Below are 13736 nucleotides of genomic sequence, written 5' to 3'. Positions count from 1 at the left end.
AATCATATCGGTGGTTCGAACGAAGACTGTATGATGTGTTTGCTGTTTGTGTCCGTTTCCTTTTGATTCCACACTTCAGCCCCCAAAAGACCAGTTTTGGGTCTAAGTTTCATGCAGACTTCGCAAGTTTACTGTGTTAATAAAGAGTCCTGAAGTTTAACAAGTCAGTATGATGAAGATTTTTATTTACATTCCTCACAAACCAGCTGAGTTTTATCAGCATGAAATAAAACTGATCCAGTCCACCTTACTGCTCTGGACCAGCCTGCCACACACACACACACACACGAGAAGGACGGTGTGAAGGTCAGCTCAGACAACCTGCTCTCATACTGTTACAAATACAGTGTGTGCCGTTACCATGGCAACAGCAAGACCAGCTGATCACAGATCTCTGAAGACAGGAAGTTATAAGACGCACATGTCAACATGATCTCCCAACACTGTTTTTGTAGCTTAATTTCACAAAGTGACTCATGACGTGTGTGTGTGTGTTCACCTGCTTTATAAAGACCATGACAGAGTCAAGCTGCAGAAATAGAACAAAGCTGAGATGTGTTGGCATGTGGCAGCAGGCTGCAGGAATACCAGCTGAGCTGCATTTAGACTGTGAGTACACACACACACACACACACACACACACAGGAATGCTGCTGGACGTTTCTGGTGGGGTGTGTGTGTGTGTGTATATAAGCAGCAGAGAGTCCGGACATCAGACAGACAGACAGTCAGACTCCAGACTGAAGCTGCTGATCTGAAACCAGACCTCCACCACCGTCAGGATGTTGTGTCCCAGCGTCTTCCAGCCGTCCCCCGTCACCATGAGGCCTTTCCTGGACCTGCACTGGCCCGTCCGAAGCCTGTGGCCCGAAACCCGGCCGCTCTTCCACCAGCTGGAGCAGGAGATGATCCGCCATATCCAAGAGATGAGGCAGAGCATGGAGTACATGGAGAGGCTGCACCAGAAGATCTTCGATGAGATCGACCAGACCCCCACCTTGACGGGGGTCTTCAAGCCCATTGCCTTCCAGGAGCTGGGAAAGGACGGCAGCAGCTTCGCCCTTAGCCTGGACACTCAGGACTTCTCCCCACAGGAGCTGTCAGTCAAACAGGTGGGCAGGAAACTGAGGGTGAGCGGCAGAACCGAGAAGAAGAAGGAGGACAACAAGGGCTCATACTCGTACACGTGTCAGGAGTTCAGGCAGGAGTTCGACCTGCCGGAGGGCGTCGCCCCCGAGGCCGTCACCTGCTCGCTGGTGGGCGGCCGGCTGCAGATCCAGGCGCCCCGGGAGAGAGCCCTTCATGACGGGAAGGAGAGGGTGGTCCCCATCAGCGTCACCGCGGCCCCAGCTGTCGCCTCCTCCGGCGGGGGGCCGGAGGGGAGCGGCTCCTCCTCCTCAGAGAGCAGCCCTGCTGAGAAAAACTGAAGAGGCTGATGTTCTGTCGATGTCCCAGAATGATGTTTGACTTATTTTAATCACATGTCTCGAGGATGGATGATCGGGACTCTTTTACCTGAATTGTTACTTAAAGGGACAGTTCACCCCGATATCAAAACCACATACAGTATGTCCCCTCCTTCCCGTAGTGCTGTCTATCCATCAGGATAGATTTCTGGAGGCCGTAAAGACGTCTGCCTTCTTTTCAGTCTTCGACACTTCACGTGTTGCTCAAAGCAACAAAAATATCCACTTGATAAAGTCAACATGTCTGTCGAGTCGTTACTCAGGATCGTCCACAGACCTGCTCGTGAGCAGCTTCACATAGGAACTATTTTCTCTGCGCATCACCACACAGAAGGAAACGCGCGTCAGCGTTGTCCTCACCTCTGCTAGCTCAGCCTAGTTTAGCTTAGCTTAGCTTAGCTCGGCTGACATCCATGAGTAATTGGAGGCTTCCTGCATGTCGATACACAAAGAAAACAGGAACATGTTCTGTTGGGGTGTCTTTTGGGGTGAACAGGCCCTTTACTGTGAGGAATATTAAAAATGTTCTCACATTTGTCTCATGTTTTAATGACTGCCTGACGGAGAGCAACTATCATTAGCTGTTTGATTTTTGATGTATTTCTTTTAGGGTTCAGGAGTCACAGCATGACACTAACATTTATTTATTTGCACACTGATCTCATCATTTTGACATTTTAAGAATAAATTGTGACCTTTCTTGTTTCCTTTTGACTTTATACAATCCATTGACTTGTTTTAAAATATTCCCGCTTTGTTCTCATGACTGCTCTTCTGCAACTTTCCTTATAATAGCGACCTTTCTAGGCTAATCTTTTTATTTTCACTTTACACTTTTCTCCTCGTGAAATGAACATTCACACAGGAAACCTGCGACATGCTCCTTTAATGGTGACCACGAACGTCAGCCGAGACTTTCCCAGAGGTTTAAATAAACTGCTTTCTGATGGACTTGATGACAGTAAGCACAGGACACCAGTTTTCTCTTTCTTTGTAAAATAATTCTCAATAAACTTAATTTATTCACAAACTGCTTTTCAAATTGCCATGTTGTCATTGTTCTTTTTTTAATCACATACAATAAAAAACATTTCTAAAAGACAAGAGATGCCCGAGTCTCCGCCTGTTTGAACGCTGCACCTCCTTCGCTGCTCCGCCTCGAGCTTCTTCTGTTCAGTCAAACGCGACGCGATTGATCGCGACACCTCGTCAGACATCAGATTAGAAATATTAAGAAAAAACAGCAGAAAATAATGAACAGAGGGACTAAAAATGTAACAGCTACAGTACACATTTCCTTTTCTTCTTTGTTAGTTTTTGACTTTTTTTCTTTTAACGTTTTGATTTACAGAATAATAGAATACGTTCATTTAAGGCGTATGCTGAGTGTTATGGAGCCGTGGACAAAAACGAACAAACCAGGAGAGTGTGTGAGAGTGTGTGTGTGTGAGTGTAATGAGGACGTTGTTTCTGGACTCGTCACTTTTTTAAATCCGATTTCTCAGTTTGGGTGAACAGATTGTGTTCATTCACACTTCAGTCATACCTGACAGGAGCAGTTCAACATCTCGTCTCTGAGACAGTGAGATGTTCAGGTGAGTGTCAGTCCCATGTCTGTGTGAAGAGCACAACTGGAGTCAGGGTGTGGTTAGCGTAGCCTCACAGGGAGACAGGAAACAGCTGGTGTGACTCCGTCCACCTGCCTACGTCCCTAACATGCCGCACCCCACCTGTTCAACACAAACAGCGCAGAGCTTTGAGTTAAAGGCTAACATCAGCATGCTAACAAGCCGCTGACGGTATACATTCACATCCTGTTTGACTGGGTTAGCATGCTAACGCGAGCTAATCATAAGCTCAGGCTGATGTGAACTTCATCAGTCCTGCAGGTCCTGACGTTGGCCTCCGTGCTGCTGAACGGGGCTTCTGGAGGATCTCAGTGCAGAGATGAACTACAGAGTGGGAAGAAGAGGGAAAACACCTTTTCTCCAACATGTTTAGACGTCATGCTCACCTTGCAGCCACACCTGAGACGCAGCCTGAAGGATCCACCTTGTTTGCAGTTTGTTAAAGCGATGCAGTGTCTACGTCCTGCAGCGCGAGCTGAACGGGCTCGGTGTTACATTATTAAATAAAAACTGGAATTATTTGGATGTTTGCAGTGGTGCAGCTCACTGGCTAATCTGTGGATCTTTTCACTAAGAGGAAGATTTTGTCCCTAACAGGAATTACAAGTCGGAGGCTGAGACAATATGCTCACAACGCGTTGTGGTCTGCTGTCTTTATGCTAAGCTAGGCTAACCACACCCTGACTCCAGCTCCCATACGGAACATGTAAACATCCGTCTGAATGGGTTTTCTGAAAACGCTGAACGGTTTCCTTGAGCCGAGTTTTTCAGTTCAAACACACACACACACACACACACTGCTCGCTGACATGCTTTCAGTCCACTCAAAGGGAAGGTGATTCTGCACAGTCAACACCTTCATCTTTCCGTTGCATTCAGGACTTTGGACATCTGAGACCTGACAGTCGTCCCATCACATTTCAAACACGATCTTTTTAGTAATCTTCCTGTTTGGTTGCTGATTGTCTTCTGGCTATTGGATGCTTTTTCAGCAGCTGACCGTCAGCTCTGAGACGCCAGTAGAGTCCCTGAACGCACCACTGAAGAGTTTGTCAAACACTCTTCAGAGTGAAGAAAGCAGCTGAAGTTTGACTCTCAGAGACGTCAAACTGAGCCTGAACAGTTTGGTTCTTTTTGTGGGTTGAATCACATGACAAACTGCAAGCGTTTTCAGTCACCACATTCACACCTGGTGGTTCTGTGCATCTTCAGCATCGAGAGCCTAAACCTCACTGAGCTGCATCTGAAGGGGTTTTCCTCTCCTCACTGAAAACATCATCGTCTCATGACTCGATCAAAAGTCATCAGTTACACAACATTTTGACTGCGTCCGATTACAAAAAGTTTACTGTCTTCTGTTGTTACAGAATTGACTTGTCCCTAAACTGCTCATCTGCCAATCAAAACTTCTGCTGCTGTTTGACCTTCGGTGTGAGGTCACAGCGCCTGATTATCAGCCCACTGATTGGATCCATCAAAGACTAAGCAGGTCTAATCAGAGAGGAGGCTGCAGTCAACTTGTCCTCTCATTGGAGCGTCTCACATGTTGCTTTCATTCGTTCCCTTCCTGTTGTGTGGCAAAGCGGCAGACTGACGGCTCAGACGTCTGGACCAGAGGTAAAGGTTCGATCTGGTGAGAAGATTACAGACCAGAACGCGTGACTCAAACGTCACCCAGAAAGCGTCAGCTGTGTGCGGAGCGATGAGGAGGCCGTGACCTTCCTCAACAGAAACCTCTGATTTTCTTCCTGTTCTTCAAAGACAAAGTCGTCTCGTCAAAGCGTCCCGTTCGTCTTGCGCAGCGGTTTGAAGGCTGGAGAGTAAACCCCGCCTGCCGTCCAACTGCTAACGTTCTCTGAATATTTTCTTATGCTGATTTTCTGGAAAGTGAGTTAACATTTAACACTCGACTGGTGTGAGCACACTCTGGCTGTTCAAAGTGCAGCTCCAGCTCCAGAGTCACACAACCACCAGGTGGGCCAGGTCTCACACTCTCTCTCACACACACACACACACACACACACACACAGGAGTGAATGAGCAGGATGTGTGACAGGAATGTGTGAACACTCAGGTGAACAACAGCATCAGTGACTACCTGCCCTCAGTGCAGCCTGATTAGAGGACACCTCAAAACAGCAGCACGCCTGAACGCATCACCACGCTGAGGTCACATGACTGCGACACGTACGTGTGTATGATGTTCTTGTTTCTCATGCGACACCAGAGTATGAACTGTTACTGTTGTGCCAGCGAAACGCCATCGGTTCTGCTCACTCTGAGTATCACGACGAACGGCAGCAGCTTTAGTGACCACAAACCAAAGAGAATCCACACTCACGTCTGCGTGTGACGAGCGAGGAGCTGCTCGGTGTGGGTTTGAAGGCTCAGCTCGTGTTCATGTCTCTGAGTTACAGAAACACTCTGTACTCTGAAGGACAAACAGACAGAAGCAGAGTCACTTCCGTCCTCCTGACGCTCACCAGCCGTTCGTCATCTGCCATGTGATTTTATTTCACTGATCGGTAACATGAAACTACGACCTGAAACATCTGCGGATGTCCTTTGTGGGACTAAAACTTCAACAAGCTTGTTGCTTTGGAGTTTTGTGTTTATTTGCTATTAAAGGGACGAGCTGGTGGTGCAAACTGACCCTTTAAATGCGGACTCCGTGAACGAACAGATCTGGTGTGCGTGGCAGGCGTGGTGATGGGGTTTCAGGGTGGAGCTGCAGCGCGTCCTCATCAGACTGTCGTGTGTTACAGAGACACTCAGCAACTGTGTGTTGGAAGACACCTGGACGCCAAGAAGCACCTGAACAGTCCGAGTCCCGCCACAGAAAAGCCTCCACCTGCGCTTCAGATACCTGAACGACGTCTCACAGGTGAGGCAGCAGGACAAACCGCTGGGACTGGGACTGGGACTCAGAGTGTGGAGGTTTCCTCTCAGCACAGGCGACCAGAGAGACCCTCATCAGTGCTGAGTGTTTGGTGGTAGTCAGATCATCACTGTCGTCATCAATCAGCTCGTCCAATGAGAGAAGGTGTTGTTCCTGAGAGCTTTGCTGATTAGTGTTGAGACCGTTGTGGTCCGGAGGTGAAGTGAGGAGGGGGTCCCGATCGTTTCAAAATAAAACGAAATTAAAAAACTGAAACAGAGAACAGCCTTCCATTTACAAATGAGTCAGTTTTCTTCTATTAAGTTCAAGTCCAGTTCTGTACAATCCCTCTCAAACACCGCCTGCTGTGCCGCCTCGCGCTCCTCCGCCTCCTCCTCCCCGTCATCGTCGTCGTCCTCGCGGCACTCTTCGTCACTTTCGCTCAGCGGGCCGATGCTGGTCCTGCCCAGGCACTCGGCCGGCGAGCAAGAGCCCCGGAAGTCGCCCATGAAGGCCTCCATGCCCATGCACACGTCCGCGCCGCAGACCAGCCTGCCGCCGCGCTCCAGACACTGCGGGTCGATGCTGCGTGTCTGCAGGGACGACACGAGTCAAAACACAGAAGTCATCAGAGGACAAGACACACCAAGTACCTGTGTGTGTGTGTGTGTGTGTGTGTGTGTGTGCAACAGTGACTCAGTACAGATTAATGAGTGTGGCTTCATCCCGCTGTGCACCAGGGAGCTTCATCAGCTGTTCAGCTCAGCCTGAGGTGGACTACAAAGCTTCATGTATGGATGCTGCAGAGAAGCAACAGACTGGAAAACGTGGAGGCTTCACACACACATTCCTGATCTCTCATCAGCACAGTTTGACCCTGACACCTGAGACCAGAGTCACCAGGTCAGTCTGTGACCACATGTGAAATCTGGTCCTAGTCTGCCCTTCAGTTCCCGAGCTCTGCTGCTGAATATGGGCCAAGAAACGTCCTGAGGTCACAGTGAAGCTGACCTTCGACCTTTTATCCTGTTGGACATTTGGGTGAAGTTTTGTCAGAACTGGTGCATGAAGTCTCGAGTTATGGTGACCTTTCACCTCTACATTCTAATAAAAGTTATTTTTGATAAATTTGAATGACTGAAGAAAAGCGTCCCTGAGAGGGACAAAGCATGATTCTGTGTCAAAAAAATAAAATGAAACTAAACTCTAAATAATCTGCCAAACTCTTCTCATTGTTAATTAATTTACTGATGTGCTACAGACAAAAGTATTGGGACACCCCTCCTCATGGACCTGTGTCTCAGGGTTTCTGCTCGGCCCCTGACTTCCAGTGAAGGGAAATCTTAATGCTTCAGCACACCAAGACATTTTGGACAATGCTATGCTTCCAGCTTTGTGGCAACAGTTTGTTGAAGGCCCTTTTCTATTCCAGCATGACTGTGCCCCAGTGCACAAAGCAAAGCTCCATAAAGACATGGTTGGATGAGTTTGGTGTGGAAGAACTTGACTGGCCCACACAGAGCCCTGACCTCAACCCCATCCAACACCTTTGGGATGAACTGGAACGGAGATTGTGAGCCAGGCCTTTTGGTCCAACATCAGTGTGTGACCTCACAAATGCTCTACTGCATGAATGGGCACAAATTCCCACAGAAACACTCCAACATGTTGTGGAAAGCCTTCACAGAAGAGTGGAAGCTGTTAGAGCTGCAAAGCTGTCTGTGTGTTTACAATGAGACGACATTAAAGTTCCTGTTGGTGTGATGGGCAGCTGGCCCAATACTTTTGTCCATGTAGTGTCATTTATCTGATTGAATGTCTAGTCTGCGTACCTGAGTCATCTTGGTGAAGTCGAGGACGGGGCGGGCGCAGGGTCTATCGGGGTCGCGACGCCTCTTCAGACCTGGTTTGAGCAGCAGCAGATCGCAGGGCTGTGAGTGGCAGCGCGGCAGCTGTGGCGGCAGGGTGCGCCGCAGAGATGACGGCGTGCTGCAGGCCGAGGAGGGCGAGGCAGGCACCGGGCCCCCCCCGGTCGCTCCGGCAGAACCGACCGGTGGGGGTGCCACAGCTTGGCTCGGCACAGGGGGAGGAGGCAGGAATGTGGAAGCCGCTGAGTCTCTGATGAGCACGGGGGAGAGGGAGAAACGCCTCTGAGGAGGGGGAGGCGGGTGGAGGGGGGAGGGCGAGGAGGAGCAGGAGGAGGGTGAGGGGAAGAAGCAGCAGCAGGCTCCTCCCCCTGCTGCTGCCTCGCTGGGGTCCCAGGGGAAGCTCCAGGGCAGCGGGGAGTCCGGAGACAGCGCCAGGCTGAAGAAGGTGGGGCTGGACGAGGAGTGTAGCGACGAATTCAGAGAGGAGCTGGGAGCACGCAGAGGACAGGCTCCTCCCCCTGCTGCACCTGCCCCTACACCCGCTCCTCCTGTAGCCACCCCCCCAGCTGCGAGCCCTCCCCCAGCTCCACCGTGGCACTGCTGACGACTGACGGGGGTCCAAACCCGGGAGGCGCTGGGGCGCCAGGTGTAGCGGCAGCGCGACAGGTCCTCAGGCACCGACAGCGAGCGGCAGTGACGTTTAGGGGGTGGGGGAGGGGGAGGAGGGGGCCCGGGGCCAGGAGGGGCCGCCGGTGCTCCGGGGAGAGACAGCTCGGACGCTGAGGTGCTGGGTGCCAGGGGCCGGTGCTGCAGTGGCTGAGAGGGGGTGCCGTCCAGGGGGTCACCCCCCTCTTGCAGGTGAGCATCTGGGGGCACCAGGGGCACGGGGCCGGGGGGGAAACTAGAGCTCAGTAACCCCCCCTGCAGGCCAGACTTGGAGGGAGGGCAGAGCTGCCAGTAGCTGCTCTCTAATAAGACAGAAAGAGAAGGTGATGTGATGAGCTGCAGGTTAAGACATCCCACTGAGCTGTCGCTTACAGGTTCCATTGTTCCAGGTCACCATGAAAGGGACAAAACAGACTACCCATTCATTCATTCATTTTCTATACCGATTATCAGAGTTGTGGGGGGCTGGAGCCAATCCCAGCTGGCTACAGGCGAGAGGCGGGTTCACCCTGGACTGGTCGTCAGTCGCAGGGCTGACACACAAAGACAGACAACCACACACTCACACCAGCCAATTAGCCTAATGTGCATGTTTTTGGGGTTGCGGGAGGAAGCCGGAGAACCCGGCACAGGGGGAACATTGAAGAAACTTTACTAAACTACCAAACTAAGTAAAACAAACCACAACCCTGTGGTCCTTGTGTGTCTTGTAATACTGCAAAAATAAAGTTTACACACCCATTTCAACCCTGAAATCTGCTTTTGATTCGTGTCAGACACGTGGAGATGCCAACAAAAGCAGCTCCTCTGGCACGAGTCCACCAAACCAAAAACTGGCTCGAGAGGGATGTTTGTGTTGTTGCAGGGACGGTGAGATGAGGGGTGTTCAGGTGGCTCCAATCTACAACCTCACCACTAGATGTCACTAAATCCTACACAATGCAGGGCACAACCATAAGTCCAGTGTAAGTAAAATGCTACCCTACTTAATCTAGAGACTCACATGCCCAGTTGATTTTTAAAAAAGCATTAAACACGTCGCTCTTTCTGGAGCACATAATGGACGGAGGAGTGAGCCCTCTCTCGTCCATCTCGGCTGAGAGCTGCACATGTGCAGTGGAGATCAGAGACTCGTGAGGAAATGGTGTCAGATGTTTTAGAGGAAGGAGGATAAGATTAACCATGACAATTTTTTTCCTGCCAGTGAGTAAATTAATTTGTACTGGGAGGAGTAAAATGTGACAGACTCTGAGCTGTGCATCACTTTGGTCATGAAGAGCCTCTTTCTACTCACCTCAATTTTTTTTTTCTCACTGTTACGGTGCGTTGTGGGAAATGTAGGCTCCAGTGGTTTCGACCCACACTACGCAACAAAAGTCAGAACATCTCCAGCTGTGCGTGGGAAATTTGGACTGTTCAGGTTTTAATCTGTCTCTTGTGAAAGTATTGGACTTTCTAAGTTACTGGAGTCTCCTCTCAGTAAATCTTCCTTCAGAGTGAGATTAATGTTTTAATAATGAAATCTGAAACACTCACCAGGCATCAAGCCATCTGGGGACCAGCACTCTGCGAGGGTTTTAGGGTCCAGCAGGGACTGAAAGACAAAAAGACAGAAACGACCGTTTTTATTTTACTACAGAGACAGCGAGAGACCTCATGGAGGCATTGCCGTGACACTGAGGGGCTGGTCAAAGCTAACCAAGCCCACGCGTCACATTCTCCAGTTAAACCGGACTGAAGAGCAGGTGAGACTCACCAGGTACAGGTCCCCTGGCTGAGCAGGGTCGCCTTCCAGAGTCTGCTTCCTCAGGCTCTCCACCAGCAGCGAGACCACAGCATGGTGGCAGGGGACAAGTGGGGAGACAGGGGAGGGAGGAGGGGAGGAGGTGGGGAGAGGAGGAGGGGGAGAGAACGGGGAGGAGAGGGGGAGAGGAGGAGGAGGAGGAGGAGGGAGGGGAGAGCCACGCCCGTTGGTGTGTCCGTCCGTCTGGTCCGTAGGAGCAGGAAAGGGGAGGGGATGAAGGCTGAGACTCCTCCTCCTCCTCACCACCTAAGGGCCAGGTAGCCCCGCTCACTCTCACAAGGACATAGTCAGTCAGCTGTTGCCCCTGGCAACACACCTGGAGAGGAAGGAGATGCACGTGTGAGTGCAAAGAGTCAAACATGCTCCAGACAACACGAGCATTTTCATATTTTCATATGAGAAGGACAGAGGAAATACAGAGCGACTGGAGTCGTGACAGCTTTAAGACGTGTGCTCGGGTCCTCACTACTGTCCACATGTGGGACAACAGCAGTCACTCGAGTCCTGACTACTGTCCACACATGGGACAACAGCAGACACAACAAGTCTGATCATCAGTCATCATGAGGATTTTAAATATTTGATTTTCCCACTTGCTGAGAATGTTCTGCCTTTTCTTGTGTTACAAGATAAAAAACCGAACGTGTTGGACAGACGACAGGAGACACAGGAAGACCTAAACTTCATGTGGCCCTGCTGGAGTGTTGTCACCATCAGTTAATTGTGTGCACTGAGCTAGTCTTTTGGCGTATTAAAGACTGCAGACTGCAGACAGAAACAGATGCCTCATGTCACCAGCAGCCCAAAGGCACTCGAGTTACATGACAGAAAAGCAGCGAGTGTTTGCAGAACTGACACCAGAACTGTTTGGCTTCACTTCAAAACGGACTAAAACCACTAATCCGACCGGTCAACTGACAGAGAAGTAATTAAGTGATCTATAAACTAAAAGATCCAGCTCTAACCATCACTGTGGTTGTGATTTTAAGTTTAATGTGTGTGTCTTCTCTCTGGACACACACACACTTGAGGATAATGTCGTGTTACATCTGCAGTTACAGCAGCGGAGCTGGAGTTTCTGAGCCCCACGTGTGGTTGTTTCGGAAGTCGACTGGGTCATAACATGATTTTATAAAATCTTAAAGATACACATTTAGAAAACCCCAAGTTTGCAATCATAGGAGGCTGCTACTAAAAATATTTCAATATCAGTTAGCAGTTTAATCACCTGGACGATAAATTGTCTCAGAGAAGCAGTTCCATTATAACTTCTCACATTGTTTGTCTCAGTGTGTTCAGCTTACTTAAGAAAAACATACCATCATCACACCTGAGAGGCTCACCTGTTTGTGTAAGGACTGAGTTGATTCATCAGCTGAACTCTTCGATGATCACCTAATCGATTAACGAACTCAGCGCTTCAGTTCTCACCTTTAATTCTGATATATCCGTCATAAAGATTATGTGAAGTGGAGCCCTCACTGCGTCCGCCCGGACCTCCGCGTCAAAGTCCTGAGGAGTTTGGCTCCTGGAGTAAATGAGGTCAGGGGCCGCTCACACTGAGAGCCCGGGAGTGAAGCGTCCTGATTTTGATACATCTGAAGCAGCAGCCTCACTGGGGGTCCATTAATCACGTGGTTTGTAGTGGTTAAATAATGGCCCTCAGTGTTTTGTGATGACAGGCTGTCCCTGGCAGCGGAGGCCATTGTGCAGCCCGAGCAGAGCCGCCTCTCTGATGCCGGACCGACGGAGGCCGCCGGGCATCTCCGCCTGCTGCTAGCTTGTGGCTAACGGATCCCATTGTTTTCAATCAGAGATGCTCACACTCATACACAGCGATTTAACAACTGTAGTGTATAAAACGTGTGTGAATAGCATGAAGGAATTCTGACACCAACTCCAAACAGGAAAATAACATAATTCATATTGATAATATTGAGGCAGTCGCTTACATCACCGAGCTAACGATGTCGTGTAGCTGAACATTTTCTGAGCAGTTAGCTTGCTATAAATAATATGTCATGCCGTTATTACTTTCAAGGTCGGCACGATAAATTCAGCCATTTTGCTAACTGAAACCAAACGGCTGACTGAAGGTTGTGCCTCCTCCACAGCCTCACTGAGTCCGGGGACTGGGGCTGGTGTGCGGGGATAACAGGGAAGCACCGCAGCAGACTGCCTGCATTCAGGGGCGGCAGCTAACGGCAGCTAACTGACCTGCCCAGCGTTAGCTGGTAGCAGCGTTAGCCGCGCTGAGTTCACAAACAAACCGAGCGGACATCAGAGGAGCGTTCTGGTTCGTCGTCCCTCCTGCAGACCTCTCCTGGGATAGCTTATTACGGAATAAACGTGAACGCCTCACAGGCTAATTCGCTCCCATAATCGGTGCTAGCAAACAGTAATAAAGCGGGGATGATAATAATGTGCGGTCGGCCTGTGAGCACTCTGAGGTGCGTGAGAGGAGGAAAACACGGCGGGATGCTGCGGGATGGATCAGCCCGGACTAGCTAGCTATCACAGACTGGGAACCACCAAACAAGCGGTCATTTTGCTCACTCGCAGCCAGCTGGAATGCTTACCTTGTCGGACAGCACCTCTGGGTGGCGAGGCGAAGCGGCTCCGGTGGATGCAGGCAGCGGCGGTCCTCGGTGTACTGACCCAGTACGATTATTAAAGAGCAGAACACATCGCTCCGCCTGCCGCCGCTGTCGGCTCCAAACACACCACAATGAATTAAAGTCTGGGTTTAAACACACACAGCGGCCGCTGCAGGTCCGGGACAAACCTAAACACCGGCTACAAGCAATGTCCAGTGTCCCGTAATCATTAAAACATGATAATAATGAAGACTGTGCGCGCACACGCCCGCGAGCGGTGGACATTCATAAATAACATTTACGGTGCCAGGCAGCAGCAGCAGCAGCAGCAGCAGGAGGAGGAGGAGGAGGAGGAGGAGGGCGGTGCTACACCTCAGCACCAGCACCTGCCGTTCACTCACACTCTGCTTTATCTTTAACATGTCCTCAGTACTAACAAAGGCTTGTCACTAGCACGGAAAGCCAACAGAAATGCAAAATTAAGCCGGGACCCCCTCGAGGATTCTGGGAGTTGTAGTTCGAACGGCTGGTGGATCAGAGCGGCTTGTTCACGGCAGCGGGTCTGTTGCGGCTGTCAGTCATAGTGATCCAAACGGTGTGTGATGCTGCCCTTACAGGACAAATACAGACAAACAGATGAGTTATGCTGCAGCACATGGACAGCAGTAACCTCACAAGTACATTTACTCAGTTAATGTACTTCAGTACGAATCTGAGGTGCTCGCACTTGAATATTTTTTCATTCTTTTGTTTGTGCTTCTACTCGACCACATCTCGGAGGGAAATACTGTACTTCGCGGCACTTTGAAAGCTTTACTTACTTTTTAAG

At 50.2% G+C, this 13736-nt stretch overlaps 2 protein-coding genes across 5 annotated transcripts; one reads left to right on the top strand and one right to left on the bottom strand.

Moving 5' to 3' along the window:
• Positions 1-631: 631 nt before the first annotated feature.
• LOC124070327 (heat shock protein beta-11-like) lies at positions 632-1744 on the top strand. Its single transcript, XM_046410140.1, has one exon. The coding sequence runs from the start codon at positions 783-785 to the stop codon at positions 1425-1427; it is 645 nt and encodes a 214-aa protein (XP_046266096.1). The 5' UTR covers positions 632-782; the 3' UTR covers positions 1428-1744.
• Positions 1745-2445: 701 nt separating this feature from the next.
• fam53c (family with sequence similarity 53 member C) lies at positions 2446-13272 on the bottom strand. Of its 4 annotated transcripts, none has more exons than XR_006845172.1 (6): positions 12890-13272; positions 10263-10626; positions 10043-10100; positions 7805-8808; positions 3481-6565; positions 2446-3196 (listed from the first exon to the last, which is right to left on the bottom strand). XR_006845172.1 is itself a non-coding variant. In XM_046410138.1 (5 exons), the coding sequence occupies exons 3-5, from the start codon at positions 10047-10049 to the stop codon at positions 6278-6280; spliced, it is 1299 nt and encodes a 432-aa protein (XP_046266094.1). In that variant the 5' UTR covers positions 10050-10100; positions 10263-10626; positions 12890-13272; the 3' UTR covers positions 2446-6277. The 4 variants fall into 4 exon arrangements, 2 of the variants coding, with proteins under 2 accessions (XP_046266094.1, XP_046266095.1); XR_006845173.1 differs by having other exon boundaries at positions 5748-6565; XM_046410138.1 differs by having other exon boundaries at positions 2446-6565.
• Positions 13273-13736: the final 464 nt, after the last annotated feature.

Source organism: Scatophagus argus, chromosome 14, assembly GCF_020382885.2.
Source record: "Scatophagus argus isolate fScaArg1 chromosome 14, fScaArg1.pri, whole genome shotgun sequence".
Classification (NCBI taxonomy): Eukaryota; Metazoa; Chordata; class Actinopteri; family Scatophagidae; genus Scatophagus; species Scatophagus argus.
The sequence above is the reverse complement of the archived record's forward strand: the minus strand, read 5'-3'. Positions and strand labels throughout refer to the sequence as shown.

Excerpts from the sequence above, each read along its gene's own strand:
- LOC124070327 (XM_046410140.1), top strand. The coding sequence starts at position 783 with ATGTTGTGTCCCAGCGTCTTCCAGCCGTCCCCCGTCACCATGAGGCCT.
- fam53c (XM_046410138.1), bottom strand. Across the intron at positions 6,566-7,804 it reads ACTTCACCAAGATGACTCAG|ACACGCAGCATCGACCCGCA; the intron begins GTACGCAGACTA and ends TCGTCCCTGCAG.